Here is an 18,625-nt window from a genome sequence, read left to right on the forward strand (position 1 = left end):
GGACTTCCCCAACATCGGGAACAATCTTCCTGCATCAGACAAATGCAATTCAGGACTTTTCTCTTCACAAGCAAAGTCAGAATGACGGTTAGTGAAGAATTCGAATAATCGCTGAGCGTTCAGATGCTGTGCGCGCCTCCTGCACCAAAGGGGGGGGGGGGGGGGGGGGGGGGGGGGGGGCAGCGTGTGTCGTCACACACAAAGATTTTGTTGCGGAGAGCTCCGCTATAAGATCTTTGGTCACATACTAAGCACGCGCATCCACAAACAGGTGAGCGTCTTCTTGTATGGAGAGCGCGTGGCCGCCTCCACAAACAGTCACACACACTGAGGACCCGCCCCCACAAAAAATATTTTGTGAGGAAGGGGAGGAGGAGGGTGGAGAGGGAGAGGGGGAGGGGGGGGGGGGGGGGGGAGAAGAGGGGGAGGAGAGGATGGGGGGGAGAGGTGAAGGGGGGGGAGGGGTTGGAGCGGGCGTGCATGATTCGAGAGAAGAGAAAAGGGCAGAGAGAGAGAGAGGCTGGTACAACAACAAAAAAGCTGGATAAACTCAGCGGGTGCAGCAGCATCTATGGACCGAAGGAAAAGGGCAACGTTTTTGGCCGAAACCCTTCTTCCGGGTTTCGGCCAAAAACGTTGACCATTCAATTCGCTCCATAGATGCTGCCGCACCCGCTGAGTTTATCCAGCTTTTTTTTTATGTCTACCTTCGATTTTCCAGCATCTATAGTTCCTTCTTAAAATCAGAGACTGTGCACTGTAAGGGAATGAGGAGGGAGAGGGGGAAGAGTGCGGAGGGAGGGGGAGAGTGGGATGGGAGGGGGAGAGGGGTGGGGGGAGAGAGGGGAAAGAGTGTGGGGGGGGAGGGGGGAGAGAAGTGGAACAGTGGGGAGGGAGGGAGGGGGAGAGGGGTAGCAGGAGTGGTGGTAGAGGGACAGGGGGAGTGGTGGAAGAGGGACAGAGGGGAAGTGGGCGGGGGAGAGAGGGAAGGGGGTGGGGTAGAGAGGGAAGGGGTGGGGGAGAGGGATGGAAGAGGGGTGAGGAGGGAGAGGTGGAGAGAAGTGGAAGAGTGGGGAGGGTGGGAGGGGTAGCGGGAGTGGTGGAAGAGGGACGGGGGAGTGGTGGAAGAGGGACAGAGGGGAAGGGGTGGGACAGGGAAGGGAAGAGAGAGGGGTGAGGGAGGGAGAGGGGTGGGGTAAGGGGAGAGAAGTGGAAGAGTGGGGAGGGAGGGGTAGAGGGAGTGGTGGAAGAGGGACAGAGGGATAGGGGAAGGGGGCGGGGGGAGAGGGAAGGGGGTGGGGTAGAGAGTGAAGGGGATGGGTGGGAGAGGGAGAGGGGTGCGGAGAGGGAAACATAGAAATTAAGTGCAGGAGTAGGCCATTCGGCCCTTCGAGCCTGCACCACCATTCAATATGATCATGGCTGATCATCCAACTCAGTATCATGTACTTGCCTCCTCTCCATACCCCCTGATCCCTTTAGCCACAAGGGCCACATCTAACTCCCTCTTAAGTTCCGATTGGACATATGTGAACATTGGGCATTGTGACATCACACAATGGAACGTTCACCATTGGCTGGGGCTCCTGCAAAGGCATATGTAAATGGATCCATCCCGATTGGACATCTGTGAGCATCGGGCATTGTGACATCACACGATGGAACGTTCATCAGGGGCTGGGGCTGGTGCTGCTTCTATGGGTGAGAAGCCAGTTTATTTTTGAAATATTGGGGGGGGGGGGGGGGGGGGGGAAGGATTTAATTAAAAACGTGTACTTAAACACGATGAGATGTAATGAGGAGCGGATACTTAGAAAGGAAAGTGAAATCTCTACCGAAATGGAAAAGATGTCGGCGATTCTGCGTCTGGTTTCGGAGTTGCAGGGAATCAAAGGAAGAAAGGCAGTCGACAGCCGTCCATGTAAATGGATCCATTCCGATTGGACATCTGCGAGCATTGGGCATTGTGACATCACACGATGGAACGAATCAAAAGGCAGAAAGGCAGCCGGACGGACGGCAGGCGACAGGCACAGACTTTTATATAATAGATAGATAGTTATTTAACAAAATTAGAATTTACAGGATTAGAGTAATGATCTACATACAAGAACACTCCTGCTCATGCATAATAATAATAATAATATTTTTTATTGTCATTGTACGTCAGTGCAACGAGATTTAGTATGCATGTCACACTGTCCTCTTCCAGTTTAGTTGAAGCTCTGATCTTTGTTCTACACACCAGCTTAACACAAACAAAATGTGGCTAATCTTCCATCTATACTCAGCACTTACTTGAGATCCTCCTTCAGTTTTCCTCACCCAGACTCAGGTGTAACCGTGTCACTAGACCTCCTTGGCATAAAGTTTCCGCATTTTGCCATCTGCACTGTCCCCTCCTTTCAAAACCCTCACAAAACACTTAAACCTCCACCCCTCCCCCAACTTCTCAGTACATTGTCTGCTCCATTTCAATCTCTTTTTATTCTTTCATGCTTTCACAGCTGAAATGTTGTCAGGTACCTCAGTTGACCCTCTCACTTTTGACTTAGAAAGTTGTGGGTTTAAATCTACCTCCAGAGATTGGATACACCGTGCACCTCGGCCTCCAAAGTACTGAAGGGGTGTTGCATTGTCAGAAATGCCATCTTTTAAGATAAAGCATTAAAATTAAACTCCATCTGGTCGCTCAGATGGATACAAAAGATCTGACAGCGCTATTTCGAAAAAAAAGCGGAGGAGTTATTCCGGTGTCTTGGCCAATATTTATTCTTTAGTACCTAAAAACAGATTATATGGTCATTATCAAGTTTTGTTTGTGGCGCTGCCATCTGTGTGGGAGCCTGCACATGTGAATTGGCTGCCAGATTCCCTACATTAAACGTGAGCACAATTAGCTGCAAAGTGCATTGGAATGAACTGAGGTTATGAATGATACCATGTTAATCAAATAGTCATGGAATCACATTTTCACTGGAGGTGGCCAATTGAGTATTATGTTATCTCTATCTGGAAACCAATTCAAACTAAATCCACTATTCGTTCTCTCTAACTGAGTAATTTTACTTCGGAGTCACGTGAGTGATTCCGTGAAGAGCCCGCTCAGCACGCATGCGCGGCATTACGTTCAGCAGAGCAACAGCGGCGCAGCGGGAGTCAGGCGCTCCCGCTACGGAGGTGAAAGAACGGACCGTCAGGTAAGCTCTGAGGTCGGGTTTTTCTTTCACTGGGAGCCTTCTGCTTTCAGGCAGAGAAGAAAGGCTCTTAGACAAACCTGTCCCCCGCTCGACTCCACGGAGGAGCGTTCCATCTGGTGGGGGTGACAGCAACAGAACAGACCTGTCCCCCGCTCGACTCCACGGAGGAGCGTTCCATCTGGGGGGGGGGCAGCAACAAGGCGGTAGGACCGCTTACTCGGCGCTCCGCTATCCTGACACCGTGCCGAGCCCAGCCCCGCTAGCACCTGAGCAGCGGGCTGGAAGTAAAGCCACGGAAGAGGCGTCCGGCCGGTGGCTCCGACTTGTCGGACGGGACGTCTCTCCACCCGCACGGGGGGAAAGACAGCCGCCTGAACTGACCTGGCCCCCGCTCGACTCCACGGAGGAGCGTTCCATCTGGCGGGGGGCAGCAACAAGGCAGTAGGACCGCTTACCGGGTGCTCCGCTATCCCGACACCGTGCCGAGCCCAGCCCGCTAGTGCCTGAGCAGCGGGCTGGAAGTAAAGCCACGGAAGAGGAGTCCGGCCGGTGGCTCCGACTTGTCGGACGGGGACGTCTCTCCACCCGCACGGGGAGGGGAGACAGCCGCCTGAGCCGCATGGAGCGGCTCTTGGTGCAGGAGCTCCAGCGAGACGGGCTTCGTGAGGGGCGCTCTTGCAGGGGGAGTTCAGGCACTCCCTCCACAGTGCCTTGTGCACTGTCCATTGCTTCCTCCTTACCCGAGGGTAGCTTTGGTGACCAGGACTGGGCTGGTCAAGAACAGGGGACAATGGCTGAAGATCTCGGGAGTATGCAAGGGGTGCAGGAACAGGAAGAGCTGCTAGGTGTGGTGGACCGCTACGTGGCAACCCCACGTGCAGGAGGCCGTTAAAAGCCTGACGTCAGCCATCACATCGTTTTCCTCGTTCCGTGGACAAATACGGAGATGACCACAACCTTCGTAAACAAATCATAAGACCTGCCATAAAAATCCTACATTGCGGGGTTGTGCATACCCCAGCCACTGAGCCAGACCCACTGCCCTTTGGCAAAAACCTCACAAAGCATATGAAGGACATGAAAGAGGTTTTAAAAAACTTTCGGTCTCATGAGGGCAGAGCCGGGACGAGTAACCAAAAACAATAATTCCTACGCAGCAGCACCCCATCGCATCCATCAGTCGACGTCTACCATATGGGACTGATGAAAGCTCGGGGTCCGCATTCTATCACCGAAAGTCTTTTTTTAGACCAGGGCCCAGAGCGGACCCCATGGAAAATGTGACACCCCCCAACGTCACCGCCACGTCAGATGACGTGCAACACTCGTTGGACCGGCAGGAAACAGAAGAATACCCATAACCATGGAGGTAGGTGGGTCTGGTTCCTACCAGCATATAGAGTAATACTAACACATGGGAGTCTATCACGAGTGATCAGTATATACTCAATGGCATTAGTGGATACAAATACAATTCATACTAGAAAAACTGCCACCAGGTCAACATTCACCCCAGAGGGTATTTTCCCCTCTCCGTTAAAGAAACGAGAGGGACAAGCAGAACTGGTGAGACTAATTACAAAGGGTATCATGGGAAAACCTGAACCCTTGCAATTCGTATCAAATATATTCACTAAACCCAAAAAAGATGGTGGATGTCGCATCATCATTGACTTGATTTAAATCTTTTTATTTGAATTTCACAGCAATTTGCATACATACAATGATAACAGACAGTGAGAGTCAAGGCATAATTGTGCAACAGTATGTAAGCGACCCTCAAAGCCCTTACCCTTACCCACCTTCAACCCACCCGAATCAGGTCGGAACCAAACGGGGACAAACAACACTCACATACGTACACATCCACACAAATATGGTAAGATAAACGAAACAAAATGTACTAAAAAAAAAAAAAGGGGGGTCACTAATAACAGTAAATAAGTAAGTAATTAAATAAATAAGTGTGGGGGGGGTTGGGGTTAAGGGGAGAGCAGAGCTGCAGTAGAGCAGAACAATGGTGGAGAGCACTCAGTCCTCTTCCGAGTCCGGGGACAAGTTGAGAGAGTTAACAAGTTCCAAGAAAGGGTTCCATGTATCTAGGAATGTATTGGTAGAGCCTTTGAGAGAGAACCTAAGTTTTTCAAGCTTTAAATTGTAAAGCACCTCCTTATTCCAGCGGGTGTGTGTCGGGGGACAGGTGAGCCTCCAGTTAAGCAAGATCAGTCTCCGGGCTAACAAGGTTGTAAAAGCTAGAACCCGTTTCACCGCAACAGAGAGGTTGGTGTTGGGAGGGGTACCGAAAATGGCTGACAGTGGGTTTGGAGGAATAGTCTGGCCGTAGGCTCTGCTTATCAAGTCGAAAGCACTCCTCCAAAAGGCTGCTAGCTTAGGGCAAGACCAAAACATATGGCTATGGTTGGCAGGAGATTGATTACATCTGTTGCAGGTGTCCCTAACAGCGGGGTAAATTCTAGATAATCTTGCATTTGTGTAGTGGACTTTGTGAAGGACAGAGTCAGAGGCAGAGTCCCATTGCTGGTCTGTTAGTTTCGTATTCAGCTCACCCTCCCACGCAGCTTTTAATGAGGTATGAGGTTTCAATATAACCGACCCTAACAAGTTATACAAAACAGAGATGCATTTCTTCCGGTTGGGGTCTAGCGCTAGGATGGAATCGGTCAGGATTTCAGGGGGGCGATTTGGAAAATGGGGGAATGTCTTCTTCACAAAATCCCTAATCTGGAAAAAAGGAAAAAGGTGGGAGTTTGGGAGGCTGTAGTTGGACGAGAGCTCCGCAAAAGACGAAAAGATGCCATCCTTGTATAGGTTTTTGATACTACTGATACCGTTGCTATGCCAGGTTTTGAATGCGTGGTCTGTACTTGAAGGTTTAAAGATGTGGTTTTTAAGCAGTGGGGTCAAGATGGAAGGGCCTTGTAAACCGAAGTTTTTCCTGTTGGCTCCATATCTTGAGCGAGAGGGACGCAATTGGGCCTGCACCCACAGATGTTATAGGAAGGGGGAGTTGGGAGCATAGGACAGACCGCAACGGGAGATGTGAACTCACCTTTTCCATGTGTACCCAGGTCGGTAGGTGGTCGCAATCATCATTCATCCAATACAGGAGTTTTTGCAAGTTAGCTGCCCAATAGTATCACCTAAAGTCAGGAAGTGCCAAACCGCCGTCACTCTTTGGAGACTGCAGTATCGCCTTTCGGATTCTAGCCGGTTTGCTACCCATAAAAATTTAGATATTGTCCTTTCTAATTTATCAAAAAAAGATTTAGTGATAAGTATAGGGACGTGCTGGAAAAGATACAGGAATTTGGGTAGGACGACCATCTTGACCAGATTTATCCGGCCCACGAGGGATAGCGGTAAAACTGACCAGCAGTCAAAATCTCTTTCAGCTTTCTCAACCAGAGGCAGAAAGTTTGTGCGGAACATATCAGATAAGGGTGTTGTGATAAAGACGCCGAGGAAGCGAGGTCTGCCCATTTGAATGAGGTTAAAGAGCGAGGGAGCTGCTTAGCCATTGAGTTAATCGGCAATAGCTCACTCTTTTGGTAGTTAAGTTTATAACCAGAATACGCGCCAAACCGTTCTAAAATATTCGTAATCACAGGGAGAGAGCTGACTGGGTTCGAGATGTACAGGAGCAGGTCATCCGCATACAATGAGACTTTATGAGTTGTGTCGAACCGTGTAATACCTTTAAAGCCCTTCTCTGAGCGTAACCAGACCGCCAAGGGTTCTATCGCGACAGCAAACAGAAGTGGTGATAACGGGCAACCCTGTCTGGTACCTCTCTGAAGGGGGAAGTGTGCCGTTTGTTTGTACTGAGGCCACCGGGGACGAGTATAATAGACTGACCCCAAGAATAAAACTGTTACCGAGGCCAAACCTGTCTATCGCCTCGTATAGGTACCTCCACTCGACCCTGTCGAATGCTTTTTCGGCGTCGAGGGAGACCACTATCTCCGGGGTCTCACTACTCGGTCATCATTGACTTAACTTCACTAAATATGTTTGTTAAGTATATACATTTCAAAATGGAAACGGTTGTTACTGCCAAACAACTAAATTCCAAAGGATACTTCATGGCAAGCATTGATCTTAAAGATGTTTACTATTTAGTACCATTCACAAGGATCATCGCAGATACCTGAAATTTACCTGGATGGGGCAGCTATAGCAGTTTAAAGCGTTACCCAATGGGTTCACATCAGCCCAAGATTGTTCACCAAGACACTAAAACCAGCTCTGGCAATATTCAGAAGACAAAAACATATTGTCATGGCATATCTTGATGATATCTTAAATGGTAGGCAAGACCATGAAATTGACTATGTTAGCTGTATCAGCTACCAAACAGTTATTCAAAACCCTGGGATTGTCTTACATCCAGATAAATCTAAGTTGAAGCCATCCACAATCATGGACTACTTGGGCTTCACAATTAATTCAGTCTACGTGACTGTAACATTGCCAAGAGACAAAATAGTTGAATTGGCACAATCATGCAACAATTTAATGGTCAACAAACTACCAACTACTTGACAAGTAACAGAGTACTTGGGAAAATGGTAGCAGCATTTCCGGCTGCATAATTCGGACCTTTGCAGCAAAAATGACATACAGATCATTATGATCGTGTCATGAAGTTACCCACTGAAGCAATATCAGAACTACAGTGGTGGGCAAAAAACGTTTGGCATAGTTTCTGCCTATTATCATCACTAACCCTACGTCAGTTATCCAAACAGACGCCAGTGCTCAAGGCTGGGGAGCAACTAACTCTATATCCAGCACAAGTAGTAGATGGACTAACCCAGAGTCATCGTTACCACTTACACTGGGCATTAATTATCTAGAGATGTTGGGTGACTTTTATGGTTTAACAGCATATGCATAAATATGCATCACTTGCATGTACGGTTACAAATAGATAATACTACGGTGGTGGCCTACATTAACCACATGGGCGGCATAAAATCGGTATCATGCGACAAGTTGGTCAACACAATTTGGCAATGGTGTGTCCAAAGACATATTTGGCTATCAGTAACTTACCTGCCAGGTAAGCTAAATACAGTGACAGACACCAGGTCACGTTTTTCGCAAAAGTTATCAAGCAATATGGCACGCCAGATATCGATTTATTTGCATCAAGGCTAAATCACCAGGTACCTATGTATGTCGCTTGGGAACCAGACCCTGAGGCAGCAGCGGTGGATGCGTTTGCGCTGGATTGGGGAAATTCTTCTTCTATGCATTTCCTCCCTTCTGCCTCATCAGTCGGGGACTACGCACAATACAAACGGACTCTGCTTCAGGTATTTTGATAGTACCCGATTGGCCTACACAGCCATGGTTCCCAATACTCCATGACATGGTTGTTGAAGCTCCGATGGTATTCTCCAGTGACCCAGAGTTATTAACACCCAGTGTCAGGCACAAGCCACCCGTGCCATGAAAAAATCAAACTCCTGAGTTGCAGATTCTGCACAAACCACTTCTGGGACTGGGATTATCATAACAAACCGTCGACACCATGTCAGCATCCCTCCGAACATCCACTAAAAAACAGCACTTGTCCAGCATCAAAAAATGGGAGAAGTACTGCTTGGATACAGGGACCACCTACTCAACCGCTACAGTTACCAACGTACTGGAATTCCTGGCGAACCTTCACCACGATGAAGGACTCAGCTACAGAGCCATCAACACAGCTAGAAGTGCCCTGCCTGTCTATTTAAAACCAGCTCCAGGACAACAGGCCATGGGGTCCCACCCGCTGGTGGTCAAACTAATGAAGGGTATTTACAACTCTAACCAAGGTACACCCATACATGGGATGTCAGTGTGGTCCTGACATACCTCAGAGGATGGCCACCAGCCAGATCCCTCAACCTGGAACAATCTATGCTCAAAACACTCATGTTGATGGCACTTGTATCTGCACAGAGGGTCCAGTCACTACACCTATTGCGACTGGACAGCATGCTCACAGCTCCAGACCAGATCTCTGTCGTTATCCAGGGACTGATCAAACAGAGCAGACCAGGAACACCTAATCCAGTCGTGGAATTCCGGGCTTACCCGCCAGAACCACGGTTATGTGCCATGACCCACCTACTATCCTACATAGACACAACCAAAATATTTGAGGGTGATGAAAAGCCTTGTGGGTCAGTCATAAAAAACCTTATGGTCGGGTGACGAGCCAAACCATTGCGAGATGGCTCAAGCAGGTGCTAAAAACTGCTGGGATAAACACTAACATGTACAAATTTTATTCTACCAGGGCAGCATCCACGTCGACGGCTAAAAGAATGGACGTGCCTATAGACCACATCCTGGCTACAGCAGAATGGTCGGGGGAAAGACCGTTCAGAAATTTTATAATAAGCTGTTGGCAAAACCTGTTTTATTTGCAGGAAAGATTTTACAGACTGCAAATATTTAATTTAAGCCCAGGGGAGCAATTTAATTTCTTTGTTGTTATTGTTAAAAAATACCATTGTGTTTTTCTACAAACAGATTCATTGGTTGATTACGATAACACACTTCCTCCCTCAAGGACTTCGGCAGTGCGTGAAGTAATAACTGTTACACGGTTTGAAATCACAGAGCTTTGAAGTCTTCACGGAATCACTCACGTGACTCCGAAGTAAAATAGTAAGATTAAACGAGAACTTACCAGTTTGAAGTATGATCTGTATTTTACGAGGAGTTACGATGAGGGATTACGTGCCCTCCGCTCCCACCCTCAATAATATGGATCAAACTGATAAACTGATGTCTCCTTGTCTTTACTATGTTTACTTCAATAACTGTGTCTATCTGTGATTCCACACCGCTGCTTTGAAGTATGCCGCGCATGCGTGCTGAGCGGGCTCTTCACGTAATCCCTCATCGTAACTCCTCGTAAAATACAGATCAAACTTCAAACTGGTAAGTTCTCGTTTAATCTTACTATTTTATTTTCCCTAAGTTTCTCTTTGAAATTATGGATTGGTTCCATTCCCCTCTCTCTTGGACAGCAAGTTCTGAGATTGCCATTTATTGCATAAAACAGCTTTTCCTGACATTCATGCATGTTTCTTGCATTAACCCTTAAAACTGAGCCCTATAGCTAGTTTGATTTTCTCATCTAAATCTTTCATAATCTTGTACACCTCTGGCAATTCTCTCCTTAATCTTTTCTGGTCCAACAAGAATAAATGCAGTTTCTCCAACCTAATCAAAGACCTATATTCCTGAAATTGAGAACCTCATAACCTGGTACCAAAATAATAACAATTCCCTCAATGTAAGTAAGACAAAGGAGATTGTGATCCACCTCAGGAAGCGAAGCCTTTTTCTATATTTTTCGCCAGATCACTTATCAATGCCAAGGTCCTTTTTTACTGAATTCTGAACCCACACATTTTGGTTTTGGTTCTTTTAGGCAATATTATATGCCTTTTCCTTTAACCTAAAATGATTGCTAACTTTAAGCCATTACAGTTGGGATGTTTCCCATACAGTTTTCTGCCTTTACGAGGATATACTTATTTGCAATCTAACTATTACTTGATTACATGTCAGTCATTACTTGACTACATCTATCATTTTGATGTGGTTTCTCAATCTACCACACTTATTTCAGGTAGTTTCCTTGCTTAAGCCACTAGACTTAATGAATCACATTTAATATTTTTGTTTACAAAATTCTATAATATTATGATCATTCTTAAGTAAGATGAATATGAATGGGATTTGTTAATAATGTGACAGTAGAATAATCTGGGGAAGCAACTTGGGGAATTTTGAGGTAATTGAAAATCACTGAAGAACCCATAAGGATTATCTGCAGTATGATAACATGGTAAATTTTGTGCCGTAACACAACAGGTTTGTCTTTTTGCAGTTAACAGGTATTCTTGTGAATGAGATTCTCCATGGAGCAGATGGAACTGACATCAAATGTGGAGTGATCGGAGAAATTGGCTGTTCTTGGCCAATCACCGAGAGTGAAAAGAAAGTTCTTCGTGCCACAGCTGAGGCACAGACACAGCTTGGATGTCCTGTTATCATTCACCCAGGCAGAGACGTTGACTCGCCTTTCCAGATTATTCAAATACTTCAGGAGGCTGGGGCTGACATCTCTAAAACAGTCATGTCCCATCTAGACCGGTAAGTGGAGGAAGTTGTACAAGCACTTAGCTTACTTGCAAATAGTTTTGCAGCTTTATTGTATAAGGAGTGCTTACAGATGAAATATATGATTAGACTTGGCTGATATTATCTTGTTCAAATTAGACTTTTTTAACACGTGGGATCAATATAACTGGAATAATCATTTGTAAATTATATAGTTATTTCTGCATTTTCTACAAGATAAAAAATGTGTCCTTGATCATTAACATTACTTGTAACATTATCTCAATGGAACTGCATTTTATCGAAGGTAGACACAAAATGCTGGAGTAACTCAGCGGGGCAGGCAGCATCTCTGGAGAGAAGGAATGGATGATGTTTTGGGTCGAGACCCTTCTTCAGACTGAAGTTACTCCAGCATTTTGTGTCCACCTGCTATATTATCTGTTTGGCATTACTGACTGGGAACAAATATCAACTCTGTGCATGTGCCCAACATTTCTCATGTGCCCACTAGTCTGAAGAAGGGTCTCGACCTGAAACGTTACTTATTCCTTCTCTCCAGAGATGCTGCCTGTCCCGCTGAGTTACTTCAGCATTTTGTGTCTATCTTCGGTTTAAACCAGCATCTGCGGCTCCTTCCTACACATTTTTCTAGCAGGTTCAGATTAACACTGTGATCTTTAGACAAGCATTTTGCCAGAATTGGAGGGCTTGAGTTATGTGAGAATGGATAGGCTGGGACTGTTGTCCCTGCAGCAAAGGAGGTTGAGGGATGACCTTGGTGGAGGTTTACAAAAGGGTGATTGGTCACTGTCCTTTTCCCAGAGTAAGGAAGCCTGAGATCAGAGGACATCGAGTAAAAGTGGGAAAACAAAATTGAGGGGATCTGAGAATCAGGTTTTTCACACAGGGTGGAGGGAATATCGGTTGAGCTGCCAGAGAAAGCTGCAGTGGTGGGTACAATTAGTTTTAAAAGATATTTGGATAGGTACATGGACAGACAGGGTTCAGCAGCATGGCCCAACTTGCCCATGCTGACAAGCATTCCCCATCTACACTAGTCCCACCTGCCTGTATTTGGCCTTAAACCGATCCTATCCATGAATGAGTTGGGTTAAATTACCTGTTTCCATATTGTATAACTCAATGACTCTAACATAGCTCAATGGAAAATTACTGTATTAGTACATTCTTCTTAATTTATTTACTTTTCATACATACTTCCTCTATTAAAGTCAATCCTTTGACCTGTTATTTATTCTTGTTTCAGACTCTTTTTTGTGAATGATTGGTGGTCTTAACATTGGTCCGTACATTGGGACGTTTATCTTAGGTTCTAAATGTTTTGATCATGAAAATATTTGCCTTTCTGTAGATAATATTTTTTAAGATGAATAGTCCCGAGTTAATAAGAATTACAGGAATGCTATTTGTTCCTTGTGGATGTTGCTTTTTCTGGGATGTGCTAGTATTTGCTACATAGTCAGAGTCTTACAGCGTGGAAATGGGCCCTTCAGCCCAACTTGCCCACACCAACCAACATGTACCACTTGCACTTGTCCCACCTGCCTGCATTTGGCCCAGATCCCTCTAACCCAGTCCTACCCATGTTGCTGTCTAAATGTTTCTTAAATGTTGCGCTAGTACCTACCTGAACAATCTTCCCCCGACAGATCATTCTATACACCTACCATTCTTTGTGTGAAAAAGTTACCCCTCACGTTCCTTATCCTTGTCTGTTCCTAAGAAGATTGTGATGTGCAATCTTCTTGAACTGCGACTGTTTTTCCGTGCAGTTACTCCCACTGCATTGCTGGGTGTGGCGTTCCAAGATTTATCTCCCACAATGATGAAGGAACAGCTATGTTTTTCCAAATCAGAACGATGGATGACCTGTATGGGGTCACGAGTTCAGAGAGTCAAGAATATTTAATCATCTTATTTACTGGCAATGGAACAAGGAAAGTCTTACTTGCTGCAACTTAACCATTAATGCATAAACATCAAAATAAATATATAATGATCGATAGTACAATAAAATAATAGCTAGGTAAACATAATACTGCAAATAGTGCAAAAACTGAAGTCTGTAGTGCAACCAAAGACATGGGCCATGGATCATTCTGAAGAATGGTCCCGACCCCAAAACATCACCTATCCATGTTCTCCGGAGAAGCTGCTTGACCCGCCGAGTTACTCCAGCACTTTGTGTCTTTTTTTGTGAGCCATCATCTGCAGTTCCTTGTTTCCCCATGGAAGATCATTGTTAAGTTAATGGTCAGTGTGGTAGAGTTTTCAGGATCTTATCGTTCCAACGTGTTTGCATGTCCTCTTCTAATCTGAAGAAGACCCAAAATGTCATCTGTCCATTTCCTCCACAGATGCTACCTGACCAGCTGAATTCCGCCAGCACTTTGTGTTTTGCTCAAAATTCCAACATCTACATTTTCATGTGACTCCTAGTCATCTTCAATGGTTTGGGAGATGCTGTTTGATGAGAACAATGTAATGGTTGGCAAAACATCCTCAGATCAGAATATCCTCAGATAGTTTCTTCAAAAGCGCCAAAATATTGGACTGGCGTGGTTTATAACAAAACCATTCAGAGCTAGTACCTGAATATTAAATTGATCTCTAATATTTTAGTGCTGCGATCTATTCCGTTTTTTTCCCCTATTGAACAATCGTCCAGTAGAGTAAAAGTCATTGGAACGACTGGAAGTATCAATTATTCTGATAGAGAGAATCAATCATATAGCAATGTTACAACATTTTGAGATTTTAAAAATCAAGTATGCAATTTATCCCATCAGATAAAGCATAAAAAGAAGTTTAATTTGACACCTAATTCACTTTCATATCTTCAGTATTAAAAATGTTATGGCCATTTTCATACTCGGAAATTAGCATCTTGTTCCCTATTGCTTTTCCATTGACTTAACACAAAAGCTGTGATTGAGGACAGTCAAAAGCCCATAACATTCTTAAAAATTAAGAGAACTGAAAGAAAATTTCAGTTATTATAGATTGAAGCATTCTTAAACAAATATGAAACAATCTTACTTGGATGACCTGAAATTAAAGCATATAATTAGTTAGTTACCCAATTGTAGCTAATTACATGGTTCAATTACAAGATCTAAACATCCATCCATTTCTTATGAAAAGATCAACATTTATAAATAGCCTAAGTGTCCAAATAACATACACACAAGAATTCACAATATAACATGATTTTTAAATCTCATTGTCATGGATTTATAGGCCAAATGGAAGGAATTTAGTGTTTAATACCTGCAAATTAATGATCATTTAAATCATCTTGCGAGTGGGTTTTTCTGGAACGCGATCATTTGGAACGTTGCGGTTGCGGTGCACCCCATATCGGCAGGAAAAATACTGCCGGTGCATCTTAAGGAGCACTTTTATACATAAAATAAACAGCTTTCCTTTACATGTCACGTACGTGAAATCCGTCCCCGTTGTCGGTGTTGACGGCTTTAGAAGCTGATTTTTAAATTACTCCAGCGCTGAACTTGTCAGGCGATTTAAAAAAAAAAAAAAATTCCCAGAACGCCCGTCGGAACAATTCTTCAGCAAATGCTTGCACTCTGAGAAAATATAATCCAGGACAAGTGGGTGAAAACCGCATTTTAACCCCCCCCCCCCCCCCCCCCCCCCCCCCCTCAAAGGGTCCAAAATCGCGCACACAGCCAGTGGCAGAACTGCAGCGCCGCTGAAGGTAAGTTTTGTAACATACCTAAATCATAGATTTCAGAATTTCCAAAACATATGTATAGAGTACATTTGTAAATTAAATACAGCTGCATTTGATCTAATTATCCAGTTCTATGACAATTATCAAGCCTAACTAAATTACCATCCCCGGTATAATAAATTGCAAAATAATTTATTCGTCTCATCAAAGGAATTTTATTCACATTCTACAGTGTATTGCCAACCTCCAATTCGATATTCTCTGCAGAGGACTGTTGAATAGATTTTGGGCATTTGATAACATCCAGTTATGAAGGAGAACAATTGCACCTATTATTAGAATTCCTTAACTATATAACATATTAACAACCAGGTTACACTAAATATTCAGGAAGGAAAGAAACCGAGCAGGAATTGGAAGTTAGAATGAAGTGAACAAAGTAAATAGAAAGCAGAAAAAAAGGCCAGAAACAAATGAGGTCAAACAATGGAAAAAAAGTTAAAATAGCAACACTGAACATGTTGCATCCAAATGCTCACTGCTTTTGGAACAGGGCAATGAATAAATGTCAGAAGTACAATTAAAGATGTGTGATCTAATTATAAAATGATTTGTGACAGCACGGTGATTAAAGTTGAGAGCTTAATGCCTGGGGATATTCTTTATTTAGGAAATACAGGTAAAAGGGATAAGAAGTTTGGGTTTCGGTGCTGGTTTATTATTGCCACATAAGCCGAGATACAGCAGAAAACTTTGTTTTGCATGCACTACAGCCCAAAAAAATCCATAAATGATTACAAGGTGAAGATACGGTATCAGTAGAGCAGTGATAAATGATCTTTGCTTAGTATATAAAGAAGGGCAAGTTTGAATATAAGAGTAAGTTGGCAGGAAACATGAGAATGGACAATGAGACCTTCAATAGGTTTGCAAAAAAGTAACAACCCGTGAAAGCAAACGTTGCCCGCCCACAAACAGTGTTGGATGTATAATTGGGATAAGAACATGGCAGAAGAAAACACACAAAAAATCAAGAAATATTACAGAATCATAGGTCTAAGGAGAGTGAGAAACTGAAGTAAGTATTAATTTTAAAAAAGTATAGTTAAGTAGAATGATAAATTCCTGGAAGTCAATTATATATATCCTAGTGTTTTGAAAAGAGTGACCAGAGAGCAAGTGAATACTCTGGTTATCGTCATCCAGAATTCTATAGATTTTGGAATAGTTCCTGAGGATTGAAGATTTGTAAATGTGACCCCAGTAGATAAGAAAGGATGGAGAAGGAGCCTGGAGGTTAATCAACCTATTAGCTTGACGCCAACAGCTTTGAAAAGGCTAGAAGCTATTATAGAAAATGTAATGGTAGAATTCCTTGAAAATGCATTCCACGTTTGAAAGGAAATTCATGATTGGCTTATCTACTGGAGATCTTTGAGGATGTAATTAGCAGAATTAAATAAGTGACCAGTGAATGTGATATATTTGGGTTTTGAGAAGGCTTGTGGATTGGCATCAGCCTGCATGTCTATTGACGTTCATGCAGAGGGTCACAATAAATATATGGATCAAGATAAAACATCCTTCCTCACTTTCTTTATATCCCACACTATGAATGGACAAAGTAAAGTTTGAACACACTACTCATAAAAGCACAGTCCTGTATGACAATTTTTTCTCGGCCAAAGAGGTTTTCCATGGCAGCAATGTAGCATAAACAGATTGGATTAATTCCTGAGATTAAGAATCGTTCTATGAGTAATTGGGTGGAATTACTCCGTACATAAGGTCATGGGGTGGGGTGGGGGTGGGGTTAGTGAATGTGGTGTCAAAAGGTCATAAGGAATAGGAGTAGAATTAGGCCATTCGGCTCATTGTCTACTCCGCCATTCAATCATGGCTGATCTATCTCTCCCTCCCAAGCCCATTCTCCTGCCTTCTCCCCATAACCTCTGACACCTGTACTAATCAAGAATCTATCCATCTCTGCCTTAAAAATATCCTCTGACTTGACCTCCACACTCTTCTGTGGCAAAGGTGTATTTGGATTTTTAGAAGGATTGTGTTTGGACCCCACTCAGAATGTTGGTCAAAAGGGTTAGAGTACAAAGAATTCAGGATAATATACTGACATGAATAAGCACTAGTTATCAGTCAGAAAGCAAACAAACCTTTCTCAAGTTGGAATGCTGTGACCAGTGAGGGACCCTAGGAGTTGGTACTTGCGACCTCAGTTTTTCACAGTATATATCAACAATTGGCTGAATAGATAAATGTCATATTTCCATGTTAGCTGATGATAGGTAGGATTGTGAGGAGCAAGGAAAATATCAATAGGCTTCAAGAGAAAGATACTTGCTGAGTGAGAGAAATTCTCAATGAAATTTAAAATAAATTTCCAAAGGCCTTGACAAGGTGTCTCAGGGTAGGCTGATCCAGAAGGCTATATGTAGCACCAATCCCAACAATGTGATTCACTCTTAACCAACTCTCTAGTCGAAAGGCAATTGGGGATGGACAGTAAATGGTGGCATTGCCACTGATATCCACATCCTGTGAATCAAATTTAAACAAATTAAAAGAGCAGTGAACGCCAGGGACATGACTATCATTTTCTCAAGTCTGTCAAGTAATTGATCATTATTATTCTCTCCTTCTAGTTCCTTTTTTAGATGGCCTTCTCCTCAATCTGTGCTGCCAACTCTATCGCTGAGCACCAGATCCAACCATGCTAATTCCTGAGGTTGGACCAGACTGCAATCTGTATGGTTGTAGCTCATCAGTTGTTAAAACCTTTCTCTACATCACTGTTTTCTCAACACTTGATAATTCTAACCTACTTCTGCTCAACCATGCTCATTGAATTCTCTGAAAACATTGGCATTCGTTTATGATTGTTGTGTGTATTGAGACAGTGAAAGTCTTTGAGTGCTAACCAGTCAAATCACAGTACATGAGTACAATCAAACCACACACCGTTCAACAGATGGTGCAAAGATAAATATTGGGTTATGATTTTATAGCATTGCAATTACAGACAAATTCTAACGTCTAAGAAGATCGGGACTACACCATATTTTATGGGAGGACCATTTAGCAGTCTGATTACAGTGGGGGAAAAACTGTTCCTGAATCTGGTGGTATATGCTTTCAAGCTTTTGTATATTCTGCCTGACATGAGAGGGGCAAAGAGGGAATGACTGGGATGAGAAAGCTCCTTGATCATGTTGGCTGCTCTCCTGAGGCTGGGTAAAATGTAGATGGAGACAGTGATGGGGAGGCTGGTCTGTTTGATGGACTGTCTACTTCCACAACTCTGCAATTTCTTGCTGTCTTGGGCTGAGCTGTTGCCAGAACAGGAGATAATTCCAAACTCTGCTGCTTCTGTCCCAAAATATTGCTAGGCCAATGCACACACTGACTAATATTGCATTAAGGCTCGGGAAGTATTTGGCTGTCATCACCTTCACTAATCTAGTCCATGGGACCAAACTTTCAACAGTTTTGCACTTCTTAGAGATTGTACTGAAGTGTTAATCTGTCCAGTAGACTGAAG

The 18,625-nt window shown here is 43.9% G+C and overlaps 1 protein-coding gene across 1 annotated transcript in view; it reads left to right on the forward strand.

The window, feature by feature from the left end:
• Window positions 1-18,625, forward strand: part of pter (phosphotriesterase related) — a 63,130-nt gene that overhangs the window by 30,107 nt on the left and 14,398 nt on the right. The window contains exon 3 of the mRNA XM_033013172.1: window positions 11,119-11,384. Coding sequence (XP_032869063.1) covers window positions 11,119-11,384 — 266 coding nt within the window. The remainder of the gene's footprint in view (window positions 1-11,118; window positions 11,385-18,625) is intronic.

This window comes from Amblyraja radiata, chromosome 2, assembly GCF_010909765.2.
Source record: "Amblyraja radiata isolate CabotCenter1 chromosome 2, sAmbRad1.1.pri, whole genome shotgun sequence".
Lineage (NCBI taxonomy): Eukaryota > Metazoa > Chordata > Chondrichthyes > Rajiformes > Rajidae > Amblyraja > Amblyraja radiata.